The 18,700-nt window shown below is 42.2% G+C and overlaps 1 protein-coding gene across 1 annotated transcript; it reads right to left on the bottom strand.

Annotated features, from left to right (window-relative positions):
- Nucleotides 1-7,779: 7,779 nt before the first annotated feature.
- ap3s2 (adaptor related protein complex 3 subunit sigma 2) lies at nt 7,780-17,745 on the bottom strand. The gene is made up of 6 exons (XM_079497675.1): nt 17,495-17,745; nt 15,865-15,956; nt 15,401-15,512; nt 12,142-12,213; nt 9,844-9,951; nt 7,780-8,592 (listed from the first exon to the last, which is right to left on the bottom strand). Exons 1-6 carry the CDS (start codon nt 17,561-17,563, stop codon nt 8,467-8,469), a joined length of 579 nt encoding a protein of 192 aa, XP_079353801.1. The 5' UTR covers nt 17,564-17,745; the 3' UTR covers nt 7,780-8,466.
- Nucleotides 17,746-18,700: the final 955 nt, after the last annotated feature.

The raw sequence follows: 18,700 nt of genomic DNA, 5'->3' as shown, positions 1-18,700 counted from the left end.
CTCTTTGGCTCTAATAGTAATCTCAGCAAGGCAAATGGCTTCTTGGTTAGAGTGGGTGACAATGTTATCACACGTAAAGATGAAATTACCTACCTAGGTTCCATCCTGGAGGCTAATCTTTCCGGTGATAAAATGGCCACCAACGTAATCAAAAAGGTCAACCATAGAACAAGATTCCTTTACAGGATCTCCTCACTGGTCAACAAAAACACCTTGAAGACCTTAACAGGAGCCCTTGTACAGGGTTTCTTTGACTATGCATGCACCTCCTGGTACCACAGCACCTCAAAGGCCCTTAAAACCAGGCTCCAGACTTCCCAAAAAAAACTGGTCAGGCTCCTACTTGACCTAGCCCCCCGAACCCACCTCACCCCTGCCCACTTCGACAGGCTGGAATGGCTTAGGGTCGACGACAGAGTACAGCATCTTGCAATGGGTCTGGTCCACAAGATTCGATACACCACCAAGATACCCATGTACCTGTCTAGATACTTCCTTAATGTTAACGAAGTCCACACCCACAACACCAGAGGGAGTGCAACGAACCATGTACAACCCAGATTCGGCACAAACAAGGGACTAAATTCTTTTCGCTCCTATGCCACCAAAATGTGGAACGCCCTACCAACTGTCATTAAGACATGCGAATCCCTTGACTCTTTCAAAACCGCTCTCAAAGGGCACCTACGGACGGCTGCAATTCGAAACTGGCCCCTGTAAAATCGGAATCCCTCAAACACGAACGCAAGGACAACACAAGAGACGGTCGCGGCCACACAGCCAACTCAAGGTATGGCCACTGAGCCAACTTGGGGACCCAACGCAAGGACAACACAAGAGACGGTCACGGCCACACAGCCAACTCAAGGTACGGCCACGGAGCCGACTTGGGGACCCAACGCAGCTCCTCCAAGGAAAACAAACAAATTAACGGAGCTGAACGTGAATCCCCCCCACCGCCCACCCCTTTTTTTCCCCCTCACTGTATATGTTTCTTTTCCCTTTTTACCTCCTTTATGATGAATTCCTGTTCTGTCTATAGAAGTGTCTATTTGTACGTCTCTAAATGTTTTGATGATTTGAACATGGTGGACCCTATTGGAAACAAGTGTAATGCTTAATTGGGTCGTCCACTCACAGTTAACAGCCTTTGTATTGAGTTTGTGCTTGAAATGTACTGTAATTCTGCAAACTGTTAATAAATTCTTCAATCAATCAATCAATCAAACCTACGGACGGCTGCAATTCGAAACTGGCCCCTGTAAAATCGGAATCCCTCAAACACGAACGCAAGGACAACACAAGAGACGGTCGCGGCCACACAGCCAACTCAAGGGAATACGAGACATCTCACCCCGGTGAGTTGTCTTCACTTTTTGACATGTCGGGGTGAGTTGTCCGGACAGCTCACCCCGGACAGCTCACCCCGGAAAGTGAAGACAGCTCACCCCGGAAAGTGAAGACATCTCACCCCGGTGAGATGTCTTTACTTTCCGGGGTGAGCTGTCTTCACTTTCTGACATTGCGGGGTGAGTTGTCTGTACTTTCCGTGGCACCCATTACAGTAGGCATAATTCAATTTCGGATCTAACTATCGGTTCCTACAGACGTGCGCAGTCACGGCTAATTATTTATTTATTTAACAGTAAAACGTAGGCATCAGTTGCACTGCTTATTTTTTTCGACCTACGGAGGTTCTGACCGTAAGCCACGTACACGTTCAGTCCACCTTGTGGCTCGAGCACACACTCCTGGAGGAGGAAGAAGAACAGCAGCAGCAGGAGAGGCAAACACACAGCTGGCTTCATCTTCAATGTCCTGTGTGTGTGTGTGTGTGTGTGTGTGTGTGTGTGTGTGTGTGTGTGTGTGTGTGTGTGTGTGTGTGTGTGTGTGTGTGTGTGTGTGTGGAGGGGGGGGGGGGGGGACAGACAGAGTATATATAGGCTACACAATACTTATCTTTTCAACGCTGCACCTGACAAATAATCCAAAGTATAAAAAACTAACCAACTAAGACTAAAACTAATAAAAACAAACTAAAACAATTAGCATTTTCAAAAAGTAAAAACTGATAAAAACTAAAGCAAAATGTTTTGGCTTTAAAGGGTTCTATAGAAGAAACTGTTCTATGGCTAAAAGCTGTTTCAATTCTATCTTTACACCTCGTATTACAAAGCAATTGACCATAAAAGTTTTCTTTTAAGTAATAATTAGTCATTCTTTATAAAAGAATAGAATATAAATAGAGTGGAGTAGAATAGAAAATTTAAAAAGTACAGTATGATACAATAAAAAAGAAAATATGAGCAATTTCAAACCATATACAATTAAACTACATATGATTGATAATAATATGACAAGACATGATAGTGTTTCTTCTCTCACCTTTCAGATCTTGCCGTCTGTATTGTCTGCAGAGATGTGAGGCAAACCACACTGCTTCCAGCCTTTATATGCGGCTCAAAATGTATGCCGCATATAATGTATGTCATCTACTTCCTCTAACCGTCTTTATTCAAAGAGTTATACAAAGTTGCTCTTTGTTTAGTTTTTTGGTTCTTTTTTCACATTACAAACAAAGACAAGTAGACACACCCCCCCCCCCCCCCCCACCCCCGTTTACCGTAAATGCATGCATATTACATAACGGTAAAAGCTCCAGTCACAACAAAATATACGTCATATTTACAGAGAATGGGAGAAGCCGGGGTAGCTGGACAGTATGACACCAGCAGATTAGAAATTGTGATGCCAGCCTGGGCCGCGCGTGGCTGAGTGGTCCAGGCACCAGGCAGGCAGTCCAGCCTGACGGTGTGCCACGGGTTCGAGTCCCGAGCCCGTCGGCCTCTCACCGCATGTCTTCCCCCCATCTCTCTCCCCCTTTTCTGTCACATTACTGTAAGTGTAACCTATCAAATAAAGGCAAAAAAGCCATAAAAAAGATCTTAAAACAAAGTGATGCCTGTCAGTAAGGAGTTCAGGTTAACAGTTATTCACCCTCATTAACTGCTGTTGTTGTTTTGTTTTTGTTTGTTTTTTAAGCCAATGTCGTCCTTGTTCACATCTGTAAAAAGAAGTCTGAGGACCCACCCAGAGTTCAAAATACAGCTGATTAACATCTTCAAACACACTATTCCGGGGCGGAACATTCGCCAGACGAAGAGATTTGGTTTGGTGTAGACTATAGTGAAAAGAATCATAGCAACTAAGTACAGTTGCAACTAATGTCCATTTGCATAGCAGGTTTAAGCGTTTAAAGTAAACCACGTGGAGACAGCTGATGATTGTGTGAGATTTGGTGAAGCACCAGGGCACTACTAGTTGGATGTACGTACATACCTTCATGTCTAGACTACATACATACACCATGTCTACACTACCCCCATGCCTACATTATCGCCATCCCTACATCACCTACATGCCTGGCAGTGGTGGACAGTAACTAAAGTAGCTATACTCGAGTGCTGTACACCAGTAAGACGCCTGAGGGCGAGAAGCAACCTCGCCCTAAAGGGCGAGGTCGCGTGCACGCATCCGCCTGGGTGACAGCAGACTGTTGGGCGAGCGCTGGCGTTTGGCATGGGGGGTCAGATCAACATATGGAATGAATTCTGTGCTGGCCATATATGGTGCGTGTCTTGAGTGTACAGGGTTTGATGGAACATATGGAATGTCAGAATAGGCCAGCTCCATATATGGATTTGAGGTTTGAAGTCAGCTCTTTATCGCACTCTCTTCTGGGCCTGGACTTTTGCTTCCTGCCAGGTATGTGGGACGTCTCCCAGGTGTTCCTCTTCCTACCCTATTTCAGCTTCCGCGGTGTCTCGTGATGTTATTTGTGTCCTTACTTTAAGGGTGTGGTCTATCCTGTTCCACTTTCTCCTTTTGTTGATCGTAGCTATAAAGTGGTTTCATAGTTTCATAACTAGATCAGTGTCACAACTCTATGTCAAGAGTTATGATACTGATCTAGTTATGTAAAATAAAGGAAAAACACTAGAAAAAGTGCCCTTCTGGGCACAGGTCTCCACCAGGAGGATAGGAGTGTGTGTGTGATGTTTGGCAAAATGTTTAGGAGCAATATAAACGTGTGTGTGTGTGTGTGTGTGTGTGTGTGTGTGTGTGTCTGTGTGTGTGTGTGTGTGTGTGTGTGTGTGTGTGTGTGTGTGTGTGTGCGCGTGTGTGTGTGTGACGCGGCTTGGCCTGTTGTAGCGCCACCATGAGGCTGATTTGAAAACTGTCAAGTGGCATTTCTTCCAAAGCCTAGTGGGAATATGTATGCACAGTTTCACCACAATCGGACGCTGCGTTGAGTAGTTGTGGCGATTTGTACAAAACGGGTACAAAGCGGGCTACTCCTGAAAGGTTTAGAAGCCAATCGTAGCCAATGAGGGTGGATTATGAGAAATCAAACAAACCTCTCTTGATCACATGACTATGGAGAGCATGTGTACTGATTTGCATGAAATTTGGATAAAATCTGAAGGAGTAATATTAGAAAATGTGTTTTACATATGTCGGCCTCCTGGTGGCGCTATAAAGAGCAGATGTGAAAAATTCCAGGCAAAGGTTTTTCCTTGGCCTCTAGGGAGTTGGCATACAAAGTTATCCACAGATCCGTGCAGATAGATGTAAAAACACTTTTCGGCCAGTTATAGCGCCACTATGAGGCTGAGTTGAAGAATACGAGACATCTCACCCCGGTGACATTTGACCGTACATTTGACTCTTGTGTTATATTCTTGTGAAATATTCAGTAAAGTATAGCTCAAAGGCTACATATTCAGTCAGACTTTTGGTGAGTTGTCCTGACAACTCACCCCTAAACGTGAAGACATCTCACCCCGAAAGTGGCCAAAAGTGAAGACATCTCACCCCGGAAAGTGAAGACATCTCACCCCTAAAAAAGCAGGGGTGAGATGTCTTCACGTTTAGGGGTGAGTTGTCTGGACAACTCACCAAAAGTGAATTTAGGGGTGAGTTGTCTTGTTACCACTCAAGGTATGGCCACTGAGCCAACTTGGGGACCCAACGCAAGGACAACACAAGAGACGGTCACGGCCACACAGCCAACTCAAGGTACGGCCACGGAGCCGACTTGGGGACCCAACGCAGCTCCTCCAAGGAAAACAAACAAATTAACGGAGCTGAACGTGAATCCCCCCCACCGCCCACCCCTTTTTTTCCCCCTCACTGTATATGTTTCTATTTCCCTTTTTACCTCCTTTATGATGAATTCCTGTTCTGTCTATAGAAGTGTCTATTTGTACGTCTCTAAATGTTTTGATGATTTGAACATGGTGGACCCTATTGGAAACAAGTGTAATGCTTAATTGGGTCGTCCACTCACAGTTAACAGCCTTTGTATTGAGTTTGTGCTTGAAATGTACTGTAATTCTGCAAACTGTTAATACATTCTTCAATCAATCAATCAATCAAACCTACGGACGGCTGCAATTCGAAACTGGCCACTGTAAAATCGGAATCCCTCAAACACGAACGCAAGGACAACACAAGAGACGGTCGCGGCCACACAGCCAACTCAAGGTATGGCCACTGAGCCAACTTGGGGACCCAACGCAAGGACAACACAAGAGACGGTCACGGCCACACAGCCAACTCAAGGTACGGCCACGGAGCCGACTTGGGGACCCAACGCAGCTCCTCCAAGGAAAACAAACAAATTAACGGAGCTGAACGTGAATCCCCCCCACCGCCCACCCCTTTTTTCCCCCCTCACTGTATATGTTTCTATTTCCCTTTTTACCTCCTTTATGATGAATTCCTGTTCTGTCTATAGAAGTGTCTATTTGTACGTCTCTAAATGTTTTGATGATTTGAACATGGTGGACCCTATTGGAAACAAGTGTAATGCTTAATTGGGTCGTCCACTCACAGTTAACAGCCTTTGTATTGAGTTTGTGCTTGAAATGTACTGTAATTCTGCAAACTGTTAATACATTCTTCAATCAATCAATCAATCAAAACACCCACAGTATAAGGACAATTAAGCCTACTGTATGACAGGAAACTTGTCAGGATGAATTTTTACATTCCAAGGAATCCTTCCAGAGACAAAGGGAGGTAATGTTAAAATAGATTGAGTGGAAATAACCAAAATTAGGTTTCAGAGACAACTCAGAAAATCGATTCTGGGAGTAAAGGAAAATGTAATATTTTTTAAAGGAACATTTCCCTCATAATCCGAATGATTAGTTCTGGACTTTCAGTTGAGTTGATCACACGAGGATTTGTGCTACAATTTGTTTTATTACATGTGGTCATAATGCATTTTGATTTCAAAGCACACATATTTTTAAATAATCTAATTTTGGGCTGCAACTATCAGTTATCTTATTAGCGATTATTCTATTTTTCCATTAACAAATGATCGAGATGCGTTCCTTTGGTTTAATCTGTTATTAACATGTGTCAAAGTGTCCCTGAACAAGACACACTGAACCCCCATGCTCCTCAGCTGGGTGAAGCTGGAAACGGAAATCCCCACGTGGGATGAAATAGGAAAATAATCGCTAAGAAAATAATCAATGGTTTTAACCCTACACTTAAAGGGCAATACACCACTTTGGTAGAGGTGTGGGTTGTGTAGGTACCTTGCCACTATGTAACTCCAAGATGGAAAATCTAAAAGAATTGCTTGATTGATTGATTAATCAAAAAATGCTCCTCATTGACTTACATTGTACAGTGAAACAGTTCCCCAAAGTTGATTCAGACAATATAGAATTAACATCAGAAAACCCAGCACCGTTTGTTATTGTTTTAATACAAAATTTCACTCCTGTTGATTAAGCTATTTTTATTAGGAGGAAAACTGGATCTGGGGATCCGGATCTTCAAGTTGACATTTTTATTTTTAAACCCATTTAGGACTGAGGCCGATTCTAAAAACGCCTGCTAAATCCTGAAGTTTTCTGAAAAACATCAAATATTTATTAAGAAATTACAAAAATGTTATCTATATACTGTACATGGCAACAAGAACCCCAAAAGGGGTTGCCGTCCTGAAGGGTAATAACACCAAGAGGGGTTCCCGTCCTGAATGGGTTAAGAAACAGTGTCACCGTACAACGTCAATGAGGAGCATATTGAATAATCCATCATTTCTAATCAATGGAACGATTATTTATTATTTCTTGTCCACCTTTAGAGTTACTTCATGGCAAGGTAACTACACAACCCAAATCTCTACCAAAGTGGTATTGCCCTTAAGAGAACACAATTGTAGGCAGTAGCCTATAATAGAGAAATGCAGACGATAATGCATGCACAAGGACTGTCTGTCCACACACCTGGCCCTCATGTGGAAAGGTGTGAATAGCTCTATCTACAGTGTCAGCCACATGAGGTGGCATGAGGGCAACAGGCTCTGAAAACCCTTATAGAGCACAGAAGTGGCAGCAAAAAAAGGCTAATTTAAAACTTTTAACATTGCTTTTCGATTTTCAAATATCTTTTGACACAGAATCAAATGCGTTATGGTCATGATTACACAGGAGCCTTTGGTTCCATGCTTAAAATAATGAATAGAAATATTTTTTAGAATTCTCCATGGGCTGAATGAATGGGCTTTCAATCTGTGGAACCAGCACCGGTAAACAAAATGGCCACCACTGCTATGCTCTATACAACCTCAGAGATATATGAAGTCATCATCGATTAATGATGGACCGCCATAAATAACCAAACACCAACACTACAGAAGTGCTAACGGAAAATGCAAACACATCGTCCAAATAAAAGGAATACACATGGATATATATTATTACTCTTGTTTTATGCTGCTACAGCAAAAACCTTTACAACGTTGTGCAAATCCCAAAACTGGAGTAATCCTGTAACTTTCATACAGCAGAACTCAAAATTGACATACACACAGCTCATCTCCCATAGGAATACAAAAACAAACAAACAAACAAACATGTCAGCATATGGGACGGAATGAATGCATGGCTGAGAGAAGTAAGCTGTTGTGGTTCAAAAGTATACATACACAAAACAAACTTAAAAACATTAAACTGGACCTATTTATAATGGTACACCTGGGCTGGTCTCTCTGCCCGGTTGTCATTGTCCCGCAAAGACAGAGAGCAGTAACGACGTAAAGAGGAGTGAAACCAAGAAAGAGTTTAGACTGTCTCCTGGTCCATTTTGATTCGATATAGGCTATATATTATGTATTTATTCATGTTTGCTTCCAGGGACTTATCCAATTGAAACACTGTAAAGGTGCTCTAGTCTAAGTGACATCATGAGAATAGCAGTTCAACAAAACCGACGTTGTTACTGCTGTCTGTATTTGAGGACAGAACATAATCTCAGTAGAATTTCAGCCTTCCAGCACTAATATACAGCAAGATCCTCCCGCTCTAATTGGCTCCCATTTCCCCCCTGTATGAGCCCCAGTTGGCCCCAGACATAGACCCCCCCCCCCCCGCCCACTGGTCAGAAAGGGGAGAGGCTGGTCATTTTGATATTGAGGTCTCCTATGTTGATGTTACGAGGCATCTCTGGAAGGTTCATGTTCTTCACAGCGGAGACGGCCCTCGCTGGGGCTGCAGACAGGCCGCCCTGAAGATGCATGAGAGAAGAGAAAATAAAATAAAAACACACATCATAACATACCTGACCTCTTCACACTTTTCTTCATTTTCCCTGTAAAGTATCCCCCCCGGTAGGACGTAGCGCAGTAACGTAGTTCCTTTCCCCTCCATCAGGCACCCCGGCTGATCAGGGGGAGGCAGTTTATAAACAGTAACAGGAGGATTACTGCATGTTTTTTATGAGGTTACCTACCCTAACCCTAGGGGACACGAGGAGAGAACACGCCCCCAGTGCCCACAGCATCCCCAGCGGAAAACAAACCCGGGATCTTCTAGATGTGAGGCGACAGCGCTGCCGACTCCGCCACCGTGCCCCCCGGGAATCACAAGTTCTTACTGCATTGTGCTGTGCAGTCAGAGGCTCCTCACATAGAAAAGCCAGAATGATTTCAGTCTCATTTATTTATCACCTCATCCACTGAGTCGGCATTGAGTGAGAATGTGGTTGCAATAAACAAGCCTTTGGTGTAAACATGATATGGCAGCCAATGCTATACTTATTTTTACTCAGTTTGTTGTGGCTTTTATGGTTTGCTTTTATGCTTCTCATGCCCCGTTTGCTTTTTTCTTTTCTTTTTTTTTATCGTTGCAGCCGGGTGTAAACCTCATATTTCCAAAACTATTACTTTTCAGGATTCAAAGTTCAAAAAAAGATCTGCCAATCTGGCCTGCCAGATCATTTGGGAGTTCAAAAACTCAGCCCAAAATAAACTTGATATGTGAAAATATAGTAGCTGGATAGAGGATTTAAACCCTACTGATTTTGGTGTCTCCACTCCACAGCCGATCCTCTAGTCCAGCAGTTCCCAAACCTTTTTGGCCATGCACCCCGTTACCTCCTGACCTAGCTGACGCACCCCCCCACATGGAAATACAAATTGCATAAGCTATATAGACACATATATTTCCTATTTATCCACATATATGAACCTATATATATATATATATATATATACAGTATGCAGCATAGGCAATATTCGGCATATACTTGCCATATATATGTTAATATATATTTAAAATAAAACCATAGCACCACCATTAGCCTTTTCATGCCGCGCACCCCCTAGAAGGCGCTCGCACACCACAGTTTGGGAACCACTGCTCTAGTCAGTCACCACTGTGTGGTGCTTTCTTTGTTTTAAAGGCCCTGTTTAAAGTTATTTTAGTTCATTGTAAAGCTTGTGACACTCCAAGTGTGGCATTGTCAGTGGAGTCCTACCTCAGACTTCTCCATGCGGTTCTGCAGCTCCACCTGGGCCACGATCTCATTCATGTTGGTCTCCAGAACCATCCCACCCATCACCACCTCCTGGAGGATGTAATGGACCTGAGACAGCAATACAGTACAGTTACAGTACATACATACAATTCAATTCAATTCAAAGGGCTTTATTGGCATGAGAAAACATACGTTTACATTGCCAAAGCAGAAAGCACAATACAATAATACAGCAATACAATCAAAACCAAAATTATGTACATTTGAAAGTCAGAATGTTCAATAGATCAATTTCAATGTACAACGATCAATGGATACAGGTATAGTGCAGGAATATACTGTACACACATACCGACTCCTGTAATGAGAAACCAGAGTGTAGGTTGCAAGACATTCTGGCATGATCATGGATAGAAGAACAATATTTAAATGTGGCTAAGTTATACATTTTGGTTAAATTAAGTGTTAAAGAGCTCTATATCAATCATTGTTATAGACTAGAGTATGTGTTCAGTAACAGGGGTCTTCCCATCTCCTTAGCAAACAGAAAATGCATTTTAGTCACTACTAGTCTCCTTGCATAAGGCACTGGAACCGCCAGTTCCTCCAGTGGAGCTGTTCAGTGCCCAACAGTGGATGACTGTGGCTGTACTGGGCAGCTCCCAGTGGCCAGTGGAAGACTGTGGCTGTACTGGGCAGCTCCCAGTGGCCAGTGGATGACTGTGGCTGTACTGGGCAGCTCCCAGTGGCCAGTGGATGACTGTGGCTGTACTGGGCAGCTCCCAGTGGCCAGTGGATGACTGTGGCTGTACTGGGCAGCTCCCAGTGGCCAGTGGAAGACTGTGGCTGTACTGGGCAGCTCCCAGTGGCCAGTGGATGACTGTGGCTGTACTGGGCAGCTCCCAGTGGCCAGTGGATGACTGTGGCTGTACTGGGCAGCTCCCAGTGGCCAGTGGATGACTGTGGCTGTACTGGGCAGCTCCCAGTGGCCAGTGGATGACCGTGGCTGTACTGGGCAGCTCCTAAGTGGCCAGTGGAAGACTGTGGCTGTACTGGGCAGCTCCCAGTGGCCAGTGGAAGACTGTGGCTGTACTGGGCAGCTCCCAGTGGCCAGTGTAAGACTGGGACTGTACTGGGCAGCTCCCAGTGGCCAGTGTAAGACTGGGACTGTACTGGGCAGCTCCCAGTGGCCAGTGTAAGACTGGGACTGTACTGGGCAGCTCCCAGTGGTCAGTGGAAGACTGTGTCTGTACTGGGCAGCTCCCAGTGGTAAGCGGAAGACAGCGGTCAGTGGTTGTACTGGACAGTGGCCAGGTTCCTGAGGACTGAGGTTCCTTGAAGATTAGCTGATATACAAATGTTGGACTGAAATAAATACTTCAGTCCACCTGTCGCTATGCTAAACACTTTGTCTGCAATGCTAAAACTACAAAAACACCTACAGTAAGGCACGGCAAGGCATTTCACATTTCAACGTGCTTTGCACAGAACACCAAGAAAGGAAACACAATTATACAATGACATACAAAAGTAAAAAAAACAGAGAAGAAAGAAAAAGAACAGTAACTCAATGAAAGGCAGCGGCAAACAGTAGTAGCAAAGGTGGACTTTGTCCATCTGGTAGAGTTGATTCTTGTTTAATCCATGTGTGCATGTCTCTCTTTGGAAGAGGACCAACAGGGTATCTGTCCTCTCTCTGAATGTCAGTGTGTTAACTTCCACACTGCTCTCCTCTCTAATCCTCCTTGCTTGAATTGCTCCATGTGAGAACAATTTCCTGTCAGGGAAATTGAATCAAGATGGTGTGTGTGTGTGTGTGTGTGTGTGACACACACACACACACACACACACACACACACACGTCTAATTCATCCCCTTCCAACCACACATCTAGGTCAGTTTTGTAGAGAGATGGGGATGTGGAAGCATGCCACTAATATCGTCTCTGTCGGGTGGAAACAACAAAACTGTTACTTTACAGGATTAAAATTCAAAAGTAGCAGATCTACAAGCGTTGCTTTGCGCCACGTTTCAAGCTTGTGGATCTTTTGCATTACCCTTTTTACCAAAAACAATATGGAGATAAGAGGTTTCTGCCTGACAGCAACAATATGATGCTTCCATTTCATATTGTCAAAGTTTAAATGGGACATTTGACCCCTATCTGACGTCGTGGACGTATACTGTAGCCTTCATACGGACGGCTAGGACACAATTTACCTCTCAAGGCTTAGTTTGATGCCAGCTGAGCTCATGACAGGTATCCCATAAAAACCCCAAACATCAATTTCCTCTTACCTTATCCATGTGGAAGATTAGGTCCAACTCGCAGACATTTTCAAAGCATTTATCCAGAGTTTCCACAAACACCTGGAAGAGAATAAGGACATACACGTCATCAGACATGCGCTATACACAATGGAAATTCACCTTTGGCTTCACTCTGGTGGAAGTACACCCATTACACGATTATGACATTTTACATGACGATTGTACAGGGCAGATATTACAAACAACATATATTTAACAACTTTAAAAAACATTAATAGTGGAAATATCCACCTACAAGCTCAAAAAGCATTGTGATGAACATTTTCAAAATGGAAATGATAATTTAATTACAAAATAGCAAAATGTTTGATGGTAGTGACCAACCCTGTATCTTTTTATGTTTTTACATACATATCAATTGTGTGTAAAAATAGCGACCGGGGATTTTAAATTTGTTGTACAAACAAATGTCACCTATAATGATTCATGAATGACATGCCCAAAATAGGGACACCAGGTCGACCAATGAAAAAAACCCATCAACAACAGTGTTTTACTTCAACTTCATCTTTTGGAAAGCCAAGTTCAGTTCCTGAAAAGTAACGGTTCTGGAAATACATGGCCTAAAAGCTCCTTGAAATGATGCAAATTAGGGGTCTTCAGGACCTGAAGCAGGGACACCCACTACATATTGGATTGATGTTAAATGTGTGTTTTCTAACATAACTTAAACCCTAAATACTTTGTAAACTTAGACATAGACCTTTGGCTCGATACTGTACACCAAACCGCTTTGCTGAAAATAGCCAGGGATGTGAGGTCTCACTCTCAAGTGGTTAATGTAACAATAAAATAAAATAAAAGTCCCTATCACACACAAATATTTGACGGCCCCCCTGCAGTATCTCTGCGGACCTCCCTAGGGCAGCGGTTCCCAAAGTGGGGTCCGCGGACCCCTAGGGGTACGCGACGCATAGCCAGGGGGTACCCGAAATAATTCCCAGGAAAATAAAAATAAAAAAATAACTTTTTTTAACATTAAAATTATGTTTATCTACGTGGTCATTTCTGCCAAGTTGCGCAATAAACGTATTTTTTGTGTTGTTCATTGTGTTTCTCTCATGTTTGCTTTGGGCCAATAGCTGACATGATTACTAAAACTACAACATCAGTCAACCCCAAACAGTAACAGCAGGACGCATGCTGCAGAAACAACAAAAAGACTCAGGACACTTGAAAGGTTTCTGCGGCCGCTTCAGATGAGGGGGTACCTGGAAAAATGTCTACCCCAAAAGAGGTACCTGGTCCAAAAAAGTTTGTTTGTTGAAGACCCCTGATGTAATGGTAAACCTTGCACACATAACTACGAGGTGTGTGAGATTAGATTGAGTATCCGCTTCCATATAACTGACATATCAGCAGTTCTGTTTTCACAACAGCAGCTCGGGTGAGTTCAAGGGTTATTGATAGTGTTGGTGTCATTAACTGCCCGGAGTTGCTCTAGATTAGAACAGTGTCTTTGAGCCACAGAATATTTTGTTCTATGACGATGTAGAATATCTCAAAAGAAAGAAGAGAGTCTCTACGTAAGTATAGTATAAAGCATTGGTTCTTGTGGGGTTAGGCATATTTTATACTTGGCTATTCAAAGATAGCAGATATACAAGCTAAATATTTTAATGTATATATTTTAAAGCAACATTTTGAACTCAAATCTTTGCTTCTGGGGGTCCCTGGAACAAAATGTTGAGATGGGGGTCCACGGCCAAATACATATCATTTATGGGGGGCCTTAAATTTTGAGAATCACTGATTATAGCAACATACGTTTTTCAGAAAACTGTTGGATTTAGAAGTCATTTTTAGAACCGGCCTCAGGTCTAAATGGGTTCAAAGTAAACAAGGCACATAAGAGCAATAACACATCAAGAAATAAAGCAAAAACATTGACCTGCACAAGTGAGTCAGGTCAAGACTTCACAAGAGAAAATGCTAACGAAACAAATGTGTTTTTAACAAGCTCTTAAAACCGTCAACTGACTCAGCATTTTTTTAAAGCTAGCCAAGAGACTAGAGCTTAAGTTTCCACAGTGTCAGAGCAACCACTGCAAAGGCCTTAGTTTTGAGTCTGGTCGCGGGTATGGTCAGAAGGCCTTTGTCAGAGGATCTGAAAGATCTCACATTGGTCTTTAGATGCAGTAAGTCAGTGATACAATCAATCTCTGATGAATACTTATTAGCCAGTAGCCACGCTTGTAGTTGTAGCCATCACTTTGGTCCCAACTAAAATAATCTGTTCAGAATTTAAATTTCCTTTCCACTTGCAAATAATCTCAAATCGAATGGAAGGAGAACATTAGATCTAGAAGGTTATAAGATCTTTATTGATTGGACTATGGCACCAAGGCCCATATATTTTGGTGACCCAATGGCCTACGCTCTAGCACCACCGTCTGGCTAAAATATCAAACTGCACAATTTTTCATGAATATGCATTCAGACATAAAACTTACAAACGTACCAAGGTCAAGGATGAACCCCATTGATATTGTGACCATGTGGCCCTTTCTCTAGTGTCAACTTTGGGCAAAACTCTTGCACACATAGTTATCTCAAAATCTAACAGGCAAAAAATTATTGCAGGATGAGGCCTACTGATTTTGCAGACCCATTGCCCTTCTCATTTTCAGATGGATCTAAGGAGCAGCACTGCTTGTGTAGGGACTGCTAGCAGCCAGGGCTTTTAAACTCACTTAGACTTATTTGAAACCAATTTAGACCTGAGACTTTCTAAATCCTGACCTAAGATTTCTGAAAAACTTCAAAGAATGACAAAAATTAACAACACAAAAGGGGTTCTCGGATTGAAAGGTATTAGTTATGCAATACATATAGGGGTTCCCAGTCTAAATGGGTTAAAGAAGATGTTTTCCTATGCGTTGTGTTTCATAAACAATTGGCACAATATGTAGATTGACCACTTAAGATACTCTTTCATCTTAAAATAACGAATGGTGCATAGCATGCTTCTATAGAAGACATGCTGACATCTATGGAATCCAAACTGAAATCAGTTGTGGCAAACTGGCAACTGTCAACTTTAGTCCATGTGAATGTCATCTTATTTGCAGACAGAGACACCGATGGTAGTAAACATAAACAAGGCGATATCTTGGACTATACCGACATACGTCCCTAGTAAACAATACATACAGCCCAGTACACATATCAATATCTATATAAAACAACAGACAAATGATTTCCAGAGTAACCACAGGCAGCTCACCTGAATGAGGTCTAGAATTCCTAGCTCGCTCTCTGACGAGTCCACACAGAAGACAAAGTAGAGTGTGGCATAGTGCCGGTAGATCAATTTGTAGTCCGATCCACCGATGAGACTGAAAGCAAAAGGATGAGAACTGTGAAAATCACATCAAATGTTTATTTTAACCAAACAGACCCTAACGGGTCTGTTTGGTTCCATTTGTACACTCTTTAATGGCATTTCCCAGAGATAGAAATGCCATTAAACGGGGGTATGTAGACTAATGCCTGTCAAACTGGGGGTCCATGAAATGAAACGGGTTGACAATCACTGCTAGAGCCGTACACATCTTCTCTTATGGGGGGTCCCTGGCACATCTTTTCAAATGGGGGTCCGCGGGCTAATTACCGTAGTGTCAATTTGGGCGTCGTTGTCATGAAAAGGTTTGGGAACCAGTGCACTACTACACTCCACACAGCGCTCACCTTCCTCCCTCCAGGAAGTTGCAGACATTGTCGTCTCTCTTGGATACCAGATGAAACGTCTCCCTGATGATCTGCTGCTGTAGATCCTCTGCCTAACAGGAGACCAACGCACAGAGATAACGTCAACAATGAACAATAATGCAATCAATAATTTACAACAACACTTTGCAAACACAGAAGCACGATTTGTGAACTGTTGTGATAAAGGAAGGTTAGCCAATGGAAACATTGTGTTTTCTGTAGTAGACCTCTAGACCTACTGCACATATAAACATAGTAGCTATCTTTAAACCCATTTGAAATCTGAGAAAAAAAATGCTGCTGCTGTCCCAAAAGTGACTGCAAAATCTTGAAAGTTTGCTGCTATTTGTTTAAAAAAAAGCTTATACCCTTGCCAACGATGCAACGTGTCATAGGCTGTTTATGTATCAAACACTTCACCTGCATAGCTTCAAAGCATAGCTTCAAAGCATCATAACATGACCAGTGGATTTTTGTTTTTTTCTGTGGTGTGCAGCAATGTTGGTGAGTTTAACTAATTAATACAGGACATTATTCATGTTTGGCATGTATGAAATGAAATGAAATGAAATGATTACTATATTTACCCAGGGTATCTGGGCTAAGCTCAATAACTTGTTTCCAGCCAGGCCCTGCTCAGAGAACATTTCATCGTAGTGGTTCAATGCCTTGTTCAAGGGCACTTCAGCGGTGGTAATTTTAACGTGTCGGACCGCTGATTCGAACTGGCGACCTTCCGGTGCCACTATATGCTGGGGCTATGGACTGTCAATGGCTGCTGTTGCAACTAGATTCAATGTATTTAAAAAAAATCTAGTGTTGAAAATGCGTCTATTCTGCCTGTAGGCCTATGTTCTCAATATCTAGTTCTCTGTCACATATTCTCCTAGGCTGTAACGTTAGCAAAGCTCAACTCATATGTATGTAACATCATTGCAAAGTAAAAGTAAGTACATTGCAGGTACAACAGACTATTGTCAAAGACACATGGCAGACAGACAATATTTTTGGTAGCATAGGGAATGCAGCCACAGATATATAACAGCTATTGGTTGCAAAGAGTCAAAAAATGTCCCCTCAAATTTCTTGTGATATCAGATCGGCCGTAATTTAAAGGGACCAATAATGGGTAACAGGTAGGCCTACGGTCGCCTCTTTTCCTTCTCGCCCCACTACTCTACCTAGCTGTAAATAACAAACATAATTCATGTTGGTGATTATATAGCTGGTCCATAGCTCTAATGCGTTTCATTTAGACTGAAATGCGTTTCATTTATACTGCAGGGCAGAATCGTAGAAGCAGTAGAAGGCTATGGACCAGAGCTATAGTGATTATATAAAAGGTATTATCATATTAATTTATCATTGTTAAGTTCACTCTGTATATCCACGGGCATAATAAAATAATGTATCAGCAACGACGTTATTTTGTGCCGAAATAGCATATTTCGTCTTTATAATTTAATTGACGTTCATAATAAGTCATCTTTGAACAAATGTTTCGTATACTGTACATCTGTCTGTAGTTTACATTAGCAAAGCTACTGGCAATACAAGTTCCCCATTCTCTCTAGGTTATTAAGAAACAGCTCTAAAAATAAATACTTACAAAATACTGATAGAATCGGATTAACCGAGGTTTCCCGTGGTTGTTGAATATCAGAATGGCTTTAATCATTTTTACACGATGGTGTTTTTCTTTTCAAATGGTGATTTAAAAAATAAACAGATAATAATCTGTTAGCATTGGTGCTAATGTTGACTTGTCTACCAGCTGTCGGATGTATTTGTTGAGCTTCTTCTTAGGTTCCCGGCAGGCTGTACACTGACAAGTGTAATGCTGCCCTCCACAGGCGAGGGTTTTACTACTGAGGCGTGACATATAATTCAGAATGTCAGTATTATGTGCACGTGCCGATCGTGCGTCGCGATTTTACAGTGTCAGTAGCCTGACATTCATTCAGATTTTAATTCATGAAAATAACTAATCTTGAAACTCGTGGCTTCTTAATTACATAATGTACCAAATAGAAATAAATGTCATAAAGTTAATGCACGTTGATTGATTGATTGATTGATTGATTGATTGAAATAATAATAATAATAACATAATAATTATTATTCCTAAAACACTCACATGGACACGCTCACTCATACACTCCACATTCATTGTTGTGTTTCATTTTTAAAGGGACTGCAATGGAAATAAGCCGTTGGCTTTCTTGCATTTATCCTTTTGATGGTGATTTTTGTGCATTTTTCTGTACATGTAAACATTGTCAAAATTGTATTAACAGTAGGCCTATGCAGATTCAGAATGGGTACATACATTTCAAACGAAAGCACAAGTCAATGCAAAAACTGTTACTGTGGACGACACCATGATAAAGCATTACACTTGTTTACAACAGGGTCCACCATTTTCAATTCATCAGAACATTTCGAGACATACAAATAAAATACAATAAAACATACAAAAATATAGAACAGGGTGTACGTCACGTCAACTGTGGTCACGTGCATGTTTATTACTTGCGCAAGCATTGCGTGCAAGTAATGTTATCAGTCAGGTGCTACGATGCGTATGTCCCTTAGCAGCATATGATATGACATCATATGCTGGCACGGTACATACGGAAGCAGACCGTGCAGGTATGTTTTCCGTCATGCTACGAAGCGTATGTCCCATGACGTGATGAAGATATGTACCAATGTCCCTTAGCAGCATATGATATGACGTCATATGCTGGCACGGGACATACGGAAGCAGACCGTGCAGGTATGTTTTCCGTCATGTTACGAAGCGTATGTCCCA

Source organism: Electrona antarctica, assembly GCF_951216825.1.
Source record: "Electrona antarctica genome assembly, chromosome: 3".
Taxonomy (NCBI): Eukaryota; Metazoa; Chordata; class Actinopteri; order Myctophiformes; family Myctophidae; genus Electrona; species Electrona antarctica.
This window is presented reverse-complemented; position numbering and strand designations above follow the sequence as displayed.